General features: G+C 36.2%; 1 protein-coding gene across 7 annotated transcripts in view; it reads right to left on the bottom strand.

Moving 5' to 3' along the window:
- Window positions 1-12638, bottom strand: part of IFT88 (intraflagellar transport 88) — a 50730-nt gene that overhangs the window by 15709 nt on the left and 22383 nt on the right. For all 7 annotated transcript variants that reach the window (XM_086481806.1, XM_009947726.2, XM_009947727.2 and 4 more), the window contains 7 exons: window positions 11390-11476; window positions 10564-10750; window positions 9871-9979; window positions 8296-8446; window positions 7017-7132; window positions 3545-3597; window positions 1625-1690 (listed from right to left, as the gene is read on the bottom strand). In XM_086481806.1, coding sequence (XP_086337932.1) covers window positions 1625-1690; window positions 3545-3597; window positions 7017-7132; window positions 8296-8446; window positions 9871-9979; window positions 10564-10750; window positions 11390-11476 — 769 coding nt within the window. The remainder of the gene's footprint in view (window positions 1-1624; window positions 1691-3544; window positions 3598-7016; window positions 7133-8295; window positions 8447-9870; window positions 9980-10563; window positions 10751-11389; window positions 11477-12638) is intronic.

Genomic DNA, 12638 nt, shown 5'->3' with positions numbered 1-12638 from the left:
TTTCTGTGATGCAGTGTCTATATCCAAGAACAGTACAAATACCATTTATATATGTAGAAGGCACAAGACATACTAACTCCTCCGGCTCAGAACTCTTGACATTTGCAAAATATTTTGGAAACTGGAAAGCATAATAACAATACTAAGTTATTACCAGGGAGCCACTATCAATAGCATTCTGTTGAAAATAATTTTACAAATGCCAAGTGAATCAGAACAATTTGGTTTTATTCCTGTTGCTGTGGTTGATTTTTTAAAGATTAGTATTTATAGAATTAAAAACCTCAAAACCAGACACCAAGACCAACTATAACTGTATGATAGAACCAAAAGAATCCCCCAAAACAGTCTCTTAGATGCTATACCAAACTCTGAAAACATTGCTGCTATTCCTACGTGTTTGTCAACATCCCTTTGAAAGAACTGCCTCTGAAGCAGGAACACGTATGACATCATCCATTACTCTCCTGACTGCTTTCACAAATATGTTATTTTCTTTTCATGCCAAATTAGTTTTCTGCTGGTTCAGGGAGCTGAACTGGTTCACTGAGGGATCAGATAAGCATCAGAACAAGCATAAGGGAGATGGGTTGGGAGCACAGAGCCAGGAAGTGATGAGTGGAAAAAAACCTGTTTCAGCAGCAGAAAACTTTCAAATCAGTTAAATTGTCTTGTCTAACTCCTGCCTCTGTTTCATAAACTGTAGAAACCACATTCAGAAAACTATTAGCATTCTAAAAGGTTTACCAAATACTCTAGCCCTCTGAAATACATGTGAACAATATGAACATGACATTTTGCATATAACGGTGAGGAGTCGTAATACTGAATTTCTCTTGTGCAACAGAGCTGTACGATTCCTCTTTAAAAAAGCAGTACGTTTGTTAAAGCAGAATGATACAATTTTATTTTAAAATACAGTGAATGTCTTCCCACACATTCAAAAGCATAGGCTTGTTGGCAACAACCTCATGTTTTGGAATCACTGAGGCACAGTGTAGGGTGTAAGAGGATGTTTCTGCAACCAGTGACAACCCCTATTTTCTACAGGGCTTTTTCACTTAGAGAGTACAGGTGTGACTGTTTCTGCAAAATGTCTTACTCTTCAAAGTTATGTTTCCTGTAGTTTAGATTGAAATTCTCTACGGATTTTCCAGAGTCGTCAACCAACTACACTTAAAAACCCAATGACAAAATCTCACCCTCTACATTCTTTTGGAAGGCCTGGCTTTGGTAAAACTTAACAATAAGATTTTCTCATATCTAGAAACTTACAGCAGGAGTTTCAACTAGCAGGGACTAGAAGTAAAGATACATATATTTTATCATAAGGAAGATTAAATAAGTAACACAGTTATAAAATTTAGGAAGTACATATGAGAAAGAACTCAACCAATCCTCTACAGTTAAAGTTTACTTTCGTCTCTCTTCTTCAGCATGACCTTACTACTTCTCAAATCACACTTTAATGTTGTCATAGAAAACATGCAACATTAGCATGAATAAAATGTTAGTTCATGAAAATATTTTCATATGAAAAATACTTACATCATACAACTACTAACACATATTCAATGTAACAAAGTCTCCTTTGATAGCTGTACCAGTCAATGAAACAACTTACATTCAACATTCTCTGGGAATTTTCTGTGAATGACTTTGTATTTCTCTAAAGCTTTCTGGTAGTTACCTGCAAACAAAGCAAACATCTCCTATGCACGTATCCAAACATAAAAAATAATATCTAATGAGAAACTGATACAGTTTAAAATCACTTCACCTTTTTAGTTTGAGTACGTGATTTGATATTATAAGACTAAATTTGATAAAACCAAACTTAACATTCTTTAATTACTGATAGTAAAAATTAAGAGCATCTGAAAGCAGTCCAAATTACTCTCTAAGTAACAGAATTAATGAAGAGGAGTTTCCTGATTTCTGCCTTTTTTTGACCTGCCTCTAGGACCCCATTGTTCTATGGCACAACTACTAGACAAGCTGTATGAAACATACCAGGGCTTACCTGAGGCTGCAAATGTATGGATTGGTCAAATTGAAATGTGAAACAGCTGAGCGCTACCTGTCCTTCCTTCTATCAGAATACTAACTGTATTTCTCTCCTTTGCCCAGATCTGGTAGCAAAGTAATTATTCTTTAAGAATTTTGCCTTCAATTTTGGCTCAGCTTGATTATTACGAAAAGGACTGATAGACCCTGTGAATCTAAAACCTCATATCCATAAAAAATCTGACACAAAAGTGTGTTGAGGTATTACTCCTTTTATTTTCCTAATGCAAGGCAGAGATCAAACTGACCTGCTATGTGTTAACACGATAAGCTGGGAATTTTGCTCATGAATCATAAATGATCTAAAAAACGGCCAAACCCATTGTTTCTTTCCTGGGAAAACAGTTAATCTGTCTAGTTTTGGGTGGTGCTGACTGTTCTTAATTCACTGACTTCCCTAGGTTCTGTTCCTTTTCTCACTGTTGTATTAAGTAACTGAGCAGAGTGAGAAAATGCACTTATTTATTATAGAAGTCTGTGAAGTTCTAAAGAAGCATAAAGGAGAGTCACAAAATGGGATAGCAAGAAAAAAGAGTATCATTTACATTATCAGGTGTCTTGAACGCATTTATAGGTGATGAAAAAACCCCAGAAAGATTAGACTCTTTCCATTTTGCTTATTGGTGTATTACATTCCCAGTAAAAAAATACAGCACATGAAGGCTATCTTTTGATGTGTAACACAAATACTATTTTAATATAGAAAAATTATATCTGCTGTTGAAAAGGAATGGGAATTAAGCAATTTTAAAATCGAATTACTTATGTTGGATCAGATGGTAGTATAATTCTTTTAAAAAAACCTATCAGATCATTTATGCTGTACTGTCATCTTTATTTTACTTATTTAACAGCACAAGGAGTGTTTCATGCATAAATCAATGCAGGCACACTTCCTGGACTTAAAAGAAGAGTCATGTTTTCTTAAATACACACAGAAAATTCATAACAAAATAATATGTAACTGAATTTTCAAATGAACTTCAGGTCTAGTATTTACATGAGACAGGAAAGATCAAAAGGAAAAAAAAAATCAAAACATCAATCAAAACAAAACAAATCACAGAAAGGTTTGGGTCAGAAGGGACCTTAAAGACCATCTAGTTCCACCCCCCCTGCCATGGGCAGGGACACCTTCCACCAGACCAGGTTGCTCAAAGCCCCATCCAGCCTGGCCTTGAACACTGCCAGGGAGGGGGCAGCCACAGCTTCTCTGGGCTACCTGCTCCAGTGCCTCACCACCCTCACTCTAAAAAATTTCTTCCTTATGTCTAATGTAAGTCTATCCCTTTTCCATTTAAAACCATTGCCCCTTGTCCTGTCAATACAGGCCCTGGTAAAAAGTCTTTCATCTTTCTTACGAGCCCCCTTCACATACCCACCAAGCTTCCCTTCTCCAGGCTGAACCACTCCAACTAATTACAAAAAAGTGTTACAAACCTCCAACCAACCACAAAAAAAAAGTTACAGAACTCACCGCTTCTCCTGTAGCAACTGGCAACCATCAGCTGCCACTTCACTTGTGTTGGTCTGCATATAAACAAAACAAGATTATGCACACTACCAAACAATGAATAAGCAAAATAATCTGCACAGCATTGGTAAAGACTTACTATTAAAGTACTCTTAAAATTTTTCACCTAGCATATGCCTTCCCAGGAAGGATTTAGCCTCCTCAGTTCACACAGAGTTTACCCGTGTCATGCTCCTGTATTCAGGCCTCGATGTTACTCGTTTGTAGTCCTGTGTGAGTCTTTCTCCTTGCTCACACTTCTGCGCACCAGACACCATTAGCAGATCTGACATGTGAACCACTGATCTTTGTCTGAGGTACAGAACCAAACAATGGGGTAGAACAAAATGCTAAACTGTATTCTTGAGGAAGCTGGAAACAGTGTCGCAGGCTCATAGAATCATTAAGGTTGGAAGATACCTCTGAGATCATCAAGTCCAACCGTTGACCCAACACCCCCATGCCCGCTAAACCATGTCCAGAAGTGACACATCTACACATTTTTTTGAACACCTCCAGGGATGGTGACTCCACCACTGCCCTGGGCAGCCTGTTCCAATGCCTGAGCACTCTTTCAGTAAAGAAATTTTCCCTAATACCCAGTCTAAACCTCCTCTGGCACAACTTGAGGCCGTTTCCTCTTGTCCTATCACTTGTTATTAGAGCAAAGAGACTGACCCCCACCTTACTACACCCTCCTTTCAGGTAGTTGTAGAGAGCGATCAGGTCTCCCCTCAGCCTCCTTTTTTTTCAGGCTAAACAACCCCAGTTCCCTCAGCTGCTCCTCGTAAGACCTGTTCTCCAGGCCCTTCACCAGCTTTGTTGCCCTTCTCTGGACACACTCCAGCACCTCAACATCCTTCTCGTAGTGAGGGGTCCAAAAGTAGTACCAGTAGGGTCCCTCGCACGCCCAAGTGATCCCTGCCAGGAAGCACACTCCTCACTTACAGCTTTGAACTCTGGCTGCTACCTGTCCTTCTCATTTTAGCACATAATGGTGACAGATATGGTCAGAGAAAATATTGGAGAAGTTTGAACACATAAAACAAAACTGTTGGACTCTTTCCTCATTCTTAACAAGATAATGTGAAAATTAGGAAATTTTCATGCTAACAATGTAATGGTGCTCTATTGGCCAAAGCGCTTTGCACACGTGGCTTACGATGCAACAGCAGCACATCCCAAAAGCACTGTATGTGAACATTTTCAAAATAGTTTCATACTTACTCTCTTCAGTTTTTCCTTGAATGGCACAGGCCATTTTTAACTCTAAATAATTTGCTTGCCTGCTAGTTGCCCAACAAGCTTATGAAAGACAGCTGCTTCACGTTTTTTAGTTTCAGCTGAGTATGTCTCCTGCAAACCATAAAGGCAGCCAAGCAGACACCGTAATACAGTTCATTACACAGTTCAGTATGAAAATTCTAGAGCGGGCAAATTGTCAGCAGCCAGCATTAGCTGCACAACCCTTTTCATTACTGATTTGTGCATGCTGGTGAAATAATGTAAAACTGTTTCTCAATTCATTGTCTAACGTTACCTCAGAATGCAATTTAAAAAGTAATTATTGTGATTAAAACACTGAATACACTAAACAATGTTAAACTAAAAAATACTGGTCACGGTTAAAATAAAGTTATAATTAATGTAGCTTTATATATAAATAACTTGAATATAACTTTAATGTAACTTTAAATATAAATATATAACTTTAATATAAATGTAACTTTATTTACAGTTAGTAGCAATTTATAACCCAAAATTCATTTATGAATTAGCATATCTAGACTCTATTTTTAACACCAAATAAACATCAAAACATCTATGTTCTGTTATCCACTAATAACAATCTCACCCCACAGAGAAATAATTCCCTGTATTACAGATAGAGTATAACTGCAAATAATAATGAAGACTTTCATATGCCAATGATGAATAAGTACTTTACAATCCACATACTTCATGTTTCATGCATGGACTGAAACATGGACTGTTCATTTATGCAACATGAAGCATAAAATACATAGATCTTTGCCAAAACAAGACTGAAATAATGCTTTTTAGTTTCAGCTGTTTCTTTCCCAAGTTTCTAAGGCAGCCGTGAATGCCAGCATATGCAATCTCACAGCTTGACTACAATATAATTGATTAAGGCGGCCAGTATTTACATTAAAAAGAATACTGGCAAACTGGTGAACTGTGATTTCTGTGAACTGTCTCGTGTGTATTTTCATCTAATCTACATCTCTATTTTTTTATAATTATACCACAATTGGGTGAGGTCTATGGTTTTCTATTGATTTTTGTGTCAATTTTTATTCCTTATTTAAACTTCAAATTATCTCTTCTATAATTAATGTCTACTCTAACACAAGCCATTTCAAAACCAGAATTAGTATTTTTACTGAACTTCTAACAACCTACTTGCAGTATAATTTTCCTTGTATAATATTGTACAAATTTTTGTTCACAAGCTCTCTTGTTCATTCAGATTCACAGAACAAGAAGAATGTCTGATTTTAGATCATCTAAGGACAAGCAATAACTGAGTTTTGCTTAGCCTGATTTTTGATAGGTTTCCCAAAACACGAAATAGAGAAATCCACACTTGTTGGAGTGAACTTTAGTTTGTCTATTAACACAAAATTATTCATGAACATATAGACAAATATTTGTTTCCACATAAAAAGGCTGTATGCATGTCTTTTTAGAATTCTGTTTGAACTCTAGATTACAGATTTACATTCTGTTTATTAACCATTTGTTTGATAAACTCCCTTTCTGATCTAAAATAAAATATGTGGCCTATACACGTTCTTAAGTGCACCATATCCTGCTAAAGGAAAATTGCAGCAATTAAGATGCTGAATTGAACTCAATATATTTCAAATATCTCTATTAGGATGAATTTGATCTGTCAACTTATTTTTACTGACCATTGTTAATTCTGCACTGCAGATTTTTGCTTACGTCTCTTATTTGTAATATCCTTTTTATGGAACTAGAAGTTCTGTGAAAAGGAGAAATGCAGCAAGAATTGCTAAAAGGCACATTCATCTACTCCTGACTGCATGATAAAATAACAGAAAGGAAATATTTCACATAAAGCCATAGAGAAGGAGATCTTAATGGCTTAGGAGAGTTGTTCCCCACTTCATAGCTGTGTTTAATTGCAGAGGATAGAGAAAAGAGATTCTAATACCCAATACTACCTTGGGCCCAATGGAGGATCATACTTAACATTGAAATTGCACAGTAAGAGCAAAGACACGCTGTAAATGAACAGAAAGTTGAGAAAATTAAATAATATCCCACATACTCTTAACTCTGGCATTTACTTATTGTATCAAAGTTATCCAACTAATTTATCTCTAGGTATACTTACAGCTGTCTAATCACAAAATATTTGAGTAGGCATAAACCAATGATGACTTACAGGATAAGTGCTGCTCTTTCAAAGTACTCAATGGCTTTTTCACAAAACTGGGTGTCAATGTAATAGGCTCCAAGCCATTCAATGACCGCAATGTTTGAAGGGAAATACCGGTATGACTGACAAAACAGGAAAGGTGAAACACAATTTTAGTGATAAACAACATCTTTATGTTACTTCTGGAATATCTTACTTAAGTCTTTAATTCTCCAGATGCCAAAGATGTGTAATATATGAATAGAAGTAGTGTGCTATACTAAGTAATCCTGGGGAAAAAAAAAAAAAGCATGCCAAGTTTTCTAATTACAGAATGCTTTTTGGAAGTTACCCGAGATAAGTCTGTAATATTTTCCACCTAGCTTTATTTGCCTTATTTGAAATACTATTTTAAATAGTTTGCAACAGCAAAAATGTTTACTTAGATCACGTCTACCTATGAATAAGTTACCTAAAATGTTAAACAACGCTAACCAATACATGTACAACTCCACACGCAAACCAGTCTGCTGGAAAACTCACCTAAAGGTAATTAGTTTCTATGAAACACATATGTACGTAAATAACATTTTCGGATTTTTAGACATTCCCCTTGAAACAAGCAGCAAAATTATCATCAAGAACAACTCCACTAGTATTTAGATTGCAACACAGCCTTTGGTCATCCTTGCTTTACACAGATGAAAAGAATTCTCAGATTGCAGCAGAGCAATTTTCTGTCTTATTCCTGTTTCTAAAACAGAAGAATCTCTACGAACCACAGACAATACTATAGCTGGTTTGAAATGAGAGAGGGTGCCTGTCTTTAGGCAATTGTGCATACATAATGTGTAGCTATACCATTAAAAACATATACAGAAATTTACAAACACAATCACATTCTATCTATGTATCTCCATATCCATTATACAGATATATCCAATCAATGCAGCCATGCTACACACCTTTAAAATTACATTATATCCATTTTTTATTTCCTCTCAGACTGTATTTGAAACTGAAATTGTTAGGGGTTAATGTAAACAACAACCATATGAAAAACAGAAGTCCAAGGTGAGATACCATGTGGAAACACAAGTTATGTATTTCCTTAGGATCTGACTACAAAAAATAAGATATTGTCAACTCTCTCTCCCCCCCAATTTTTTATTTTTTTTTTTTCCTTTTTTGGATGACATTTTTTAAAAGTTTAAATGAATTGACTGTTACTTTGATATAGGAACCTATAGCAAAATTTTCTTTAGTTATGACAAAGTGCATTGGAAAAGCAATGAAGAGCAAGTACCTCATAGTAATAATGAAAAGCTTGGGATTTATCACCTTCATTATCATATAATCTCCCTAGCTTTGCAAGTACATGTGGATCAGTTGGTACTACACTGATCAACTGCAGGAGCCACTCTATGGCTTGACTGGGATCTTCCATGATCTCGTATCTGAGTTTTCTTCAGTCAAGGACTGATGCCGATGACATTCTGATTTACTCAGAACTCCTACTACTTTACACGATGTAATCGATATGCTGGACAGATACACCAGTCACTGTCGTTAATTTCATTTGGTTTTTTGTTACGCTGAAGAAAGAAATATTCAGAGGCTTTGGCTGCTTTTTCACCTTAAAAACACTATGGGCTCAACAGAACTTTGGGCTCAGTTCTCCCCTCTCTCTAATTTTACTTTGACTGCCTCATTTATAGAATCAAGAATGAAGTGTGAGGAGCAGGCCATTTATTTGTAGCCTTTACAACTTGGTTAGTTTTTTGTAATACTTAATTTTGTCCTAAAGCAAGTGATTAGGTAAAACTGCTATCCTCAAGAACAGACTTCTGCCCGCAGTGAGATTTTCTGCTGTATGTCCGAGAAGCACAACAGACAACGTCAGATTCTGGTCCAGGGGCAGCTTGAGCTGTGATGAGGCGTGCAGCGTGCTCTCCCCTCCTCAGCCACCCCTGGGCAGCACGGCTCAGACGTCTGCAGCAATGTGAGCTGAAGCTACTGCTCAACACACTTTTTCAGTTTCTGCTGCACCTTACAAGCTTTTTCCATGAAGGGTATTGGTGGAAAGCAGTTTTATACAGCAGTGGAACAAAGAAATTCTCCCCCAGATGGGAAATGGGAGCTGGAGAGTCATTTGTGCTGTTGTAAAGGGACTACACAAGGAATAGAGATCACAGCCCTTCTGTGTTTTTGGAGGTTACTTATTTTACTGACTAAAATATATTTTTTATTACCTTCACTATTCTTAAAAGTGTGGTACAGCAACTAGAATCTGCTCTGCCTTGGGGAGGATTTTATTATGGATTGCACATCCTCAGAAGCATTAGTAAAGAAATTCATAGTGTAGAACATCGCTGGTGATGTGCAAAGCCAACCCCTCTCCTCCTCAGCTTTTCAATCTGTTGAGCTTTTGCAGTGCTGGGACACAATTATTTTCTTACACATAGACTAACTAATCTGAAAACAGCTTTCAGAACAGAACTTCACTTTCATTAACTATATTATTTTTTTCTTAAAGGTTTTACACAACTGTGCTTACATCTGCCACATTATTTTCATAATAAAATTCAGCAGCTTTTTTAATTTTCCAGGACACAATTTAATACTGAGTGTAAATGTATTCCCTGCAATGTGAACAGTCTTATTTCTTCATTTGCTTCACTGGAAACGTCGAAGAAGGTTCTAAGATCTTGTTCTCATTTCCACAAACATCAGAGAATGAACCCAGGCGTGGTCATCCTAATTACAGTGGACACCACAGTAAATTTCTAAGTCGTTGTGTCATGATGGAAATACAGATTAATTGCAGATTAAATGAGTTTACTAAAACCACCATCCCTTATCCTAATCCAGAAAAGGATACATGTTTGCTATCTGGTGAAGGACTTGGGCACTATTTCGAAGGATTGCATGGAGTTTCAGAAAACAATCCAAAGCTTCATCTATTCTGTTTAACTTCTTGTATGTTAAACCTAAAAAATAAAGGTTATGGTATTAATGCAATGAGAAAAAAATGAGACTTCAGCATGTTAACTGACAGAATCACCAAGAAAAATGAAATAGGAACACTGTACTCAGAGGCAGTGTAACTGCCTTGACACTGACAGACTCTGTTCATGACGGCCACACTTACAATTCTCACCAGCTAGTATGACTTACGATACTGATAAACACAAGGAACACAAACCTAATCGAAGACCAAGAACATGTAATCTCACTTTTTGAACCAGACAAATGAGGGAAAGGGAGGGCTTTTAGAGGGGAATGACTCTGATGGTTTAATAGTAAAAATGGCATGTCTTTAGTAGGTAGTAGTAGAAATTTTTATCTTCAAAGTGACCTAATCATCTGCAATTACTAGTTGATATTGCTAACATCAGTAGTTTTTGGCAGAAAAGATAAGAAGTACAAATACCCTGCTATAACAGAAATTACTGAATAAAGTAATAATAATTAATATATACTTCTATACAAGAAAACTTTGAAAGCCAGATTCTATGAAACACTAGTGTTACCTTTAAACAAAAGCTAAATCACAAAAGCACCTTTGGCTTACCAAGATTATAAAGTGCTTCAGTGCATGAGGAATCGTTCCTGAGAGCTTCCTTATAAAACTCAGCTGCTTTTTCATAGTCTCCGTTTGCAAAAACAGTATTTCCTTTGTTAGTTAGAGCTGCTGGATTGTACCTATCAGAATTTACAGCTAAATCTGCATAGTTAGTTGCTTGTGCCAATTCGTTCTCCTACATGAACAAAACAAACATTGTATTAGTCAGTCAATTTTCTTGCAGCTGTGGCTTCTTACAGTTAATATAGTGGGATTTCAAAAGATTGAGGATGGAAAATATTAATACATTCTTCAGTCCTAAAATACTCCTTATGTATTTGCATGAGGCAGATCATCTCTTTCAAGTTTCAGAGAAGTTAACACTTGAGGGCGTGTTTTGCCACTCTGCCCCATTCTGGAAGTTTTCTTTGTTGCAACAAACTAGCATTTCTTTAAAAAACAAAAATAAATCCCCATACCCTACAAACTTCATACACAAACCCGTTGGCCTAAACTTCATATGTTCCTGAAGTTCAGCCAGGGTCTTCAGGACCCGAGTCTTAAATACAGCTGCTGAGCTTCTGCACAAATCATGCTGCAGGCGTCCTTCCCTGGCCTGGGGCTCAATCTCACTCTTCCTCCCAGCAACAGTATACAAAGGACATGCTCCAAAATCCAACTACAGCCAAGAACGAGTGTTCCAGAGTAACTCCTTCCACATGCAGTTCCTTGTTGTTTACAGAGATTATTTAGACAGACACAAAAATCGCTGCAGATACAGAAGCTGCTACATAAACTGCAGTTTCTACCTGGTTTTGTTGAAGCGAATACTTACCAAATAATAAAGGAATGAAAGGTTTGTTGCAGCTGCACTCTTTACTCTGCTATCCTTTTTTTCAAACATTTTCAAAGTCTCCAGTGCCTAGAAGTAATTTGAAAACAACTTACTTCCCACTGAAGCAAAAACTTACACCACAATTCTTTCAGAAAGCATTGATAAACTTCACAGTAGCAAACAGCTAAAGCTATCAACTCATACACTCACATGACAATTACTACAGCTTGTAACACATGCTTGTAAGCATGTACACATGGAAGTATATCTATATTATACATAATATAAATCTTGACCACAAAATTTTAATAGTATTGGCTATTTATTACTTCTTCAAAATTTAGATTAGATATGGCTACCTTGAAGTACAGAGATATCTGACAATTCCATACATACAAAACACAAGTTTATATTATTTGCTTTTAGTCTAATCAACTAATTGAAATTCTTATACCTATTTTTCTAGTTCTTTCAGAGTTTTAATGTCAGTCCTTTTCTGCTCACTAAAAAGCCAAAAAAGTACACCTATATAAAAAAAAATACGCAAGACAGTGTAGGATTGGATTTCAACTTGCAGTTGGTTTGTGCCATAAGAAGATGACACCTGTCTAAGTTTAGGAAGTACTCAAACGTGAAGACTGAGGCCAGAAGATTTTGTTTTAAACTTTTACATGAGAACTAAATTCCATAAGCTTCAAAATAAAGAAGTTTATGGACAAAGTAAACAAATTTATAGCTAATAAACTATCAAAGAAACTTTGAAATAAAAGGCAGCTTTTTTTTTCATTGACTATGGGATAATATTTGTAATCGTAGACTAAATCATTGAGAAAATCTGGCTGCTTTACACTAAATATTTATATTAACTACACAAACTGTGAGCCCAGTTCCGTCATCTATTACAACACAGATGTGACAACCTCAGTTTAGCACTAGGAATTCAAAAGTTTGCTTCTTCCTTTACATGAAACCTATAAGCTGCTGTTTATATATCAAAGTGAATGCATGATGCTGTATGTGGAATGCCAAAACAAGCATAAAGGAAACAAGTTTTGTTTGTCTGTCATACATAAGGTTTTTACAGTTACTTTACACAAAACCCATGACTGTACTAATGATGTGTAAAATGACAAAGTATATACAGCTAGATGTAGTTCACTGATTTAGTCAACTACATTCCACCCAAGAACTATCAACTACTAAAGATCACAGTGTTCTCCTAATAATAGAAATTCTCTAAAGAAACACA

The sequence above is a fragment of the Leptosomus discolor genome, chromosome 1 (assembly GCF_034619465.1).
Source record: "Leptosomus discolor isolate bLepDis1 chromosome 1, bLepDis1.hap2, whole genome shotgun sequence".
Lineage (NCBI taxonomy): Eukaryota > Metazoa > Chordata > Aves > Leptosomiformes > Leptosomidae > Leptosomus > Leptosomus discolor.
The sequence above is the reverse complement of the archived record's forward strand: the minus strand, read 5'-3'. Positions and strand labels throughout refer to the sequence as shown.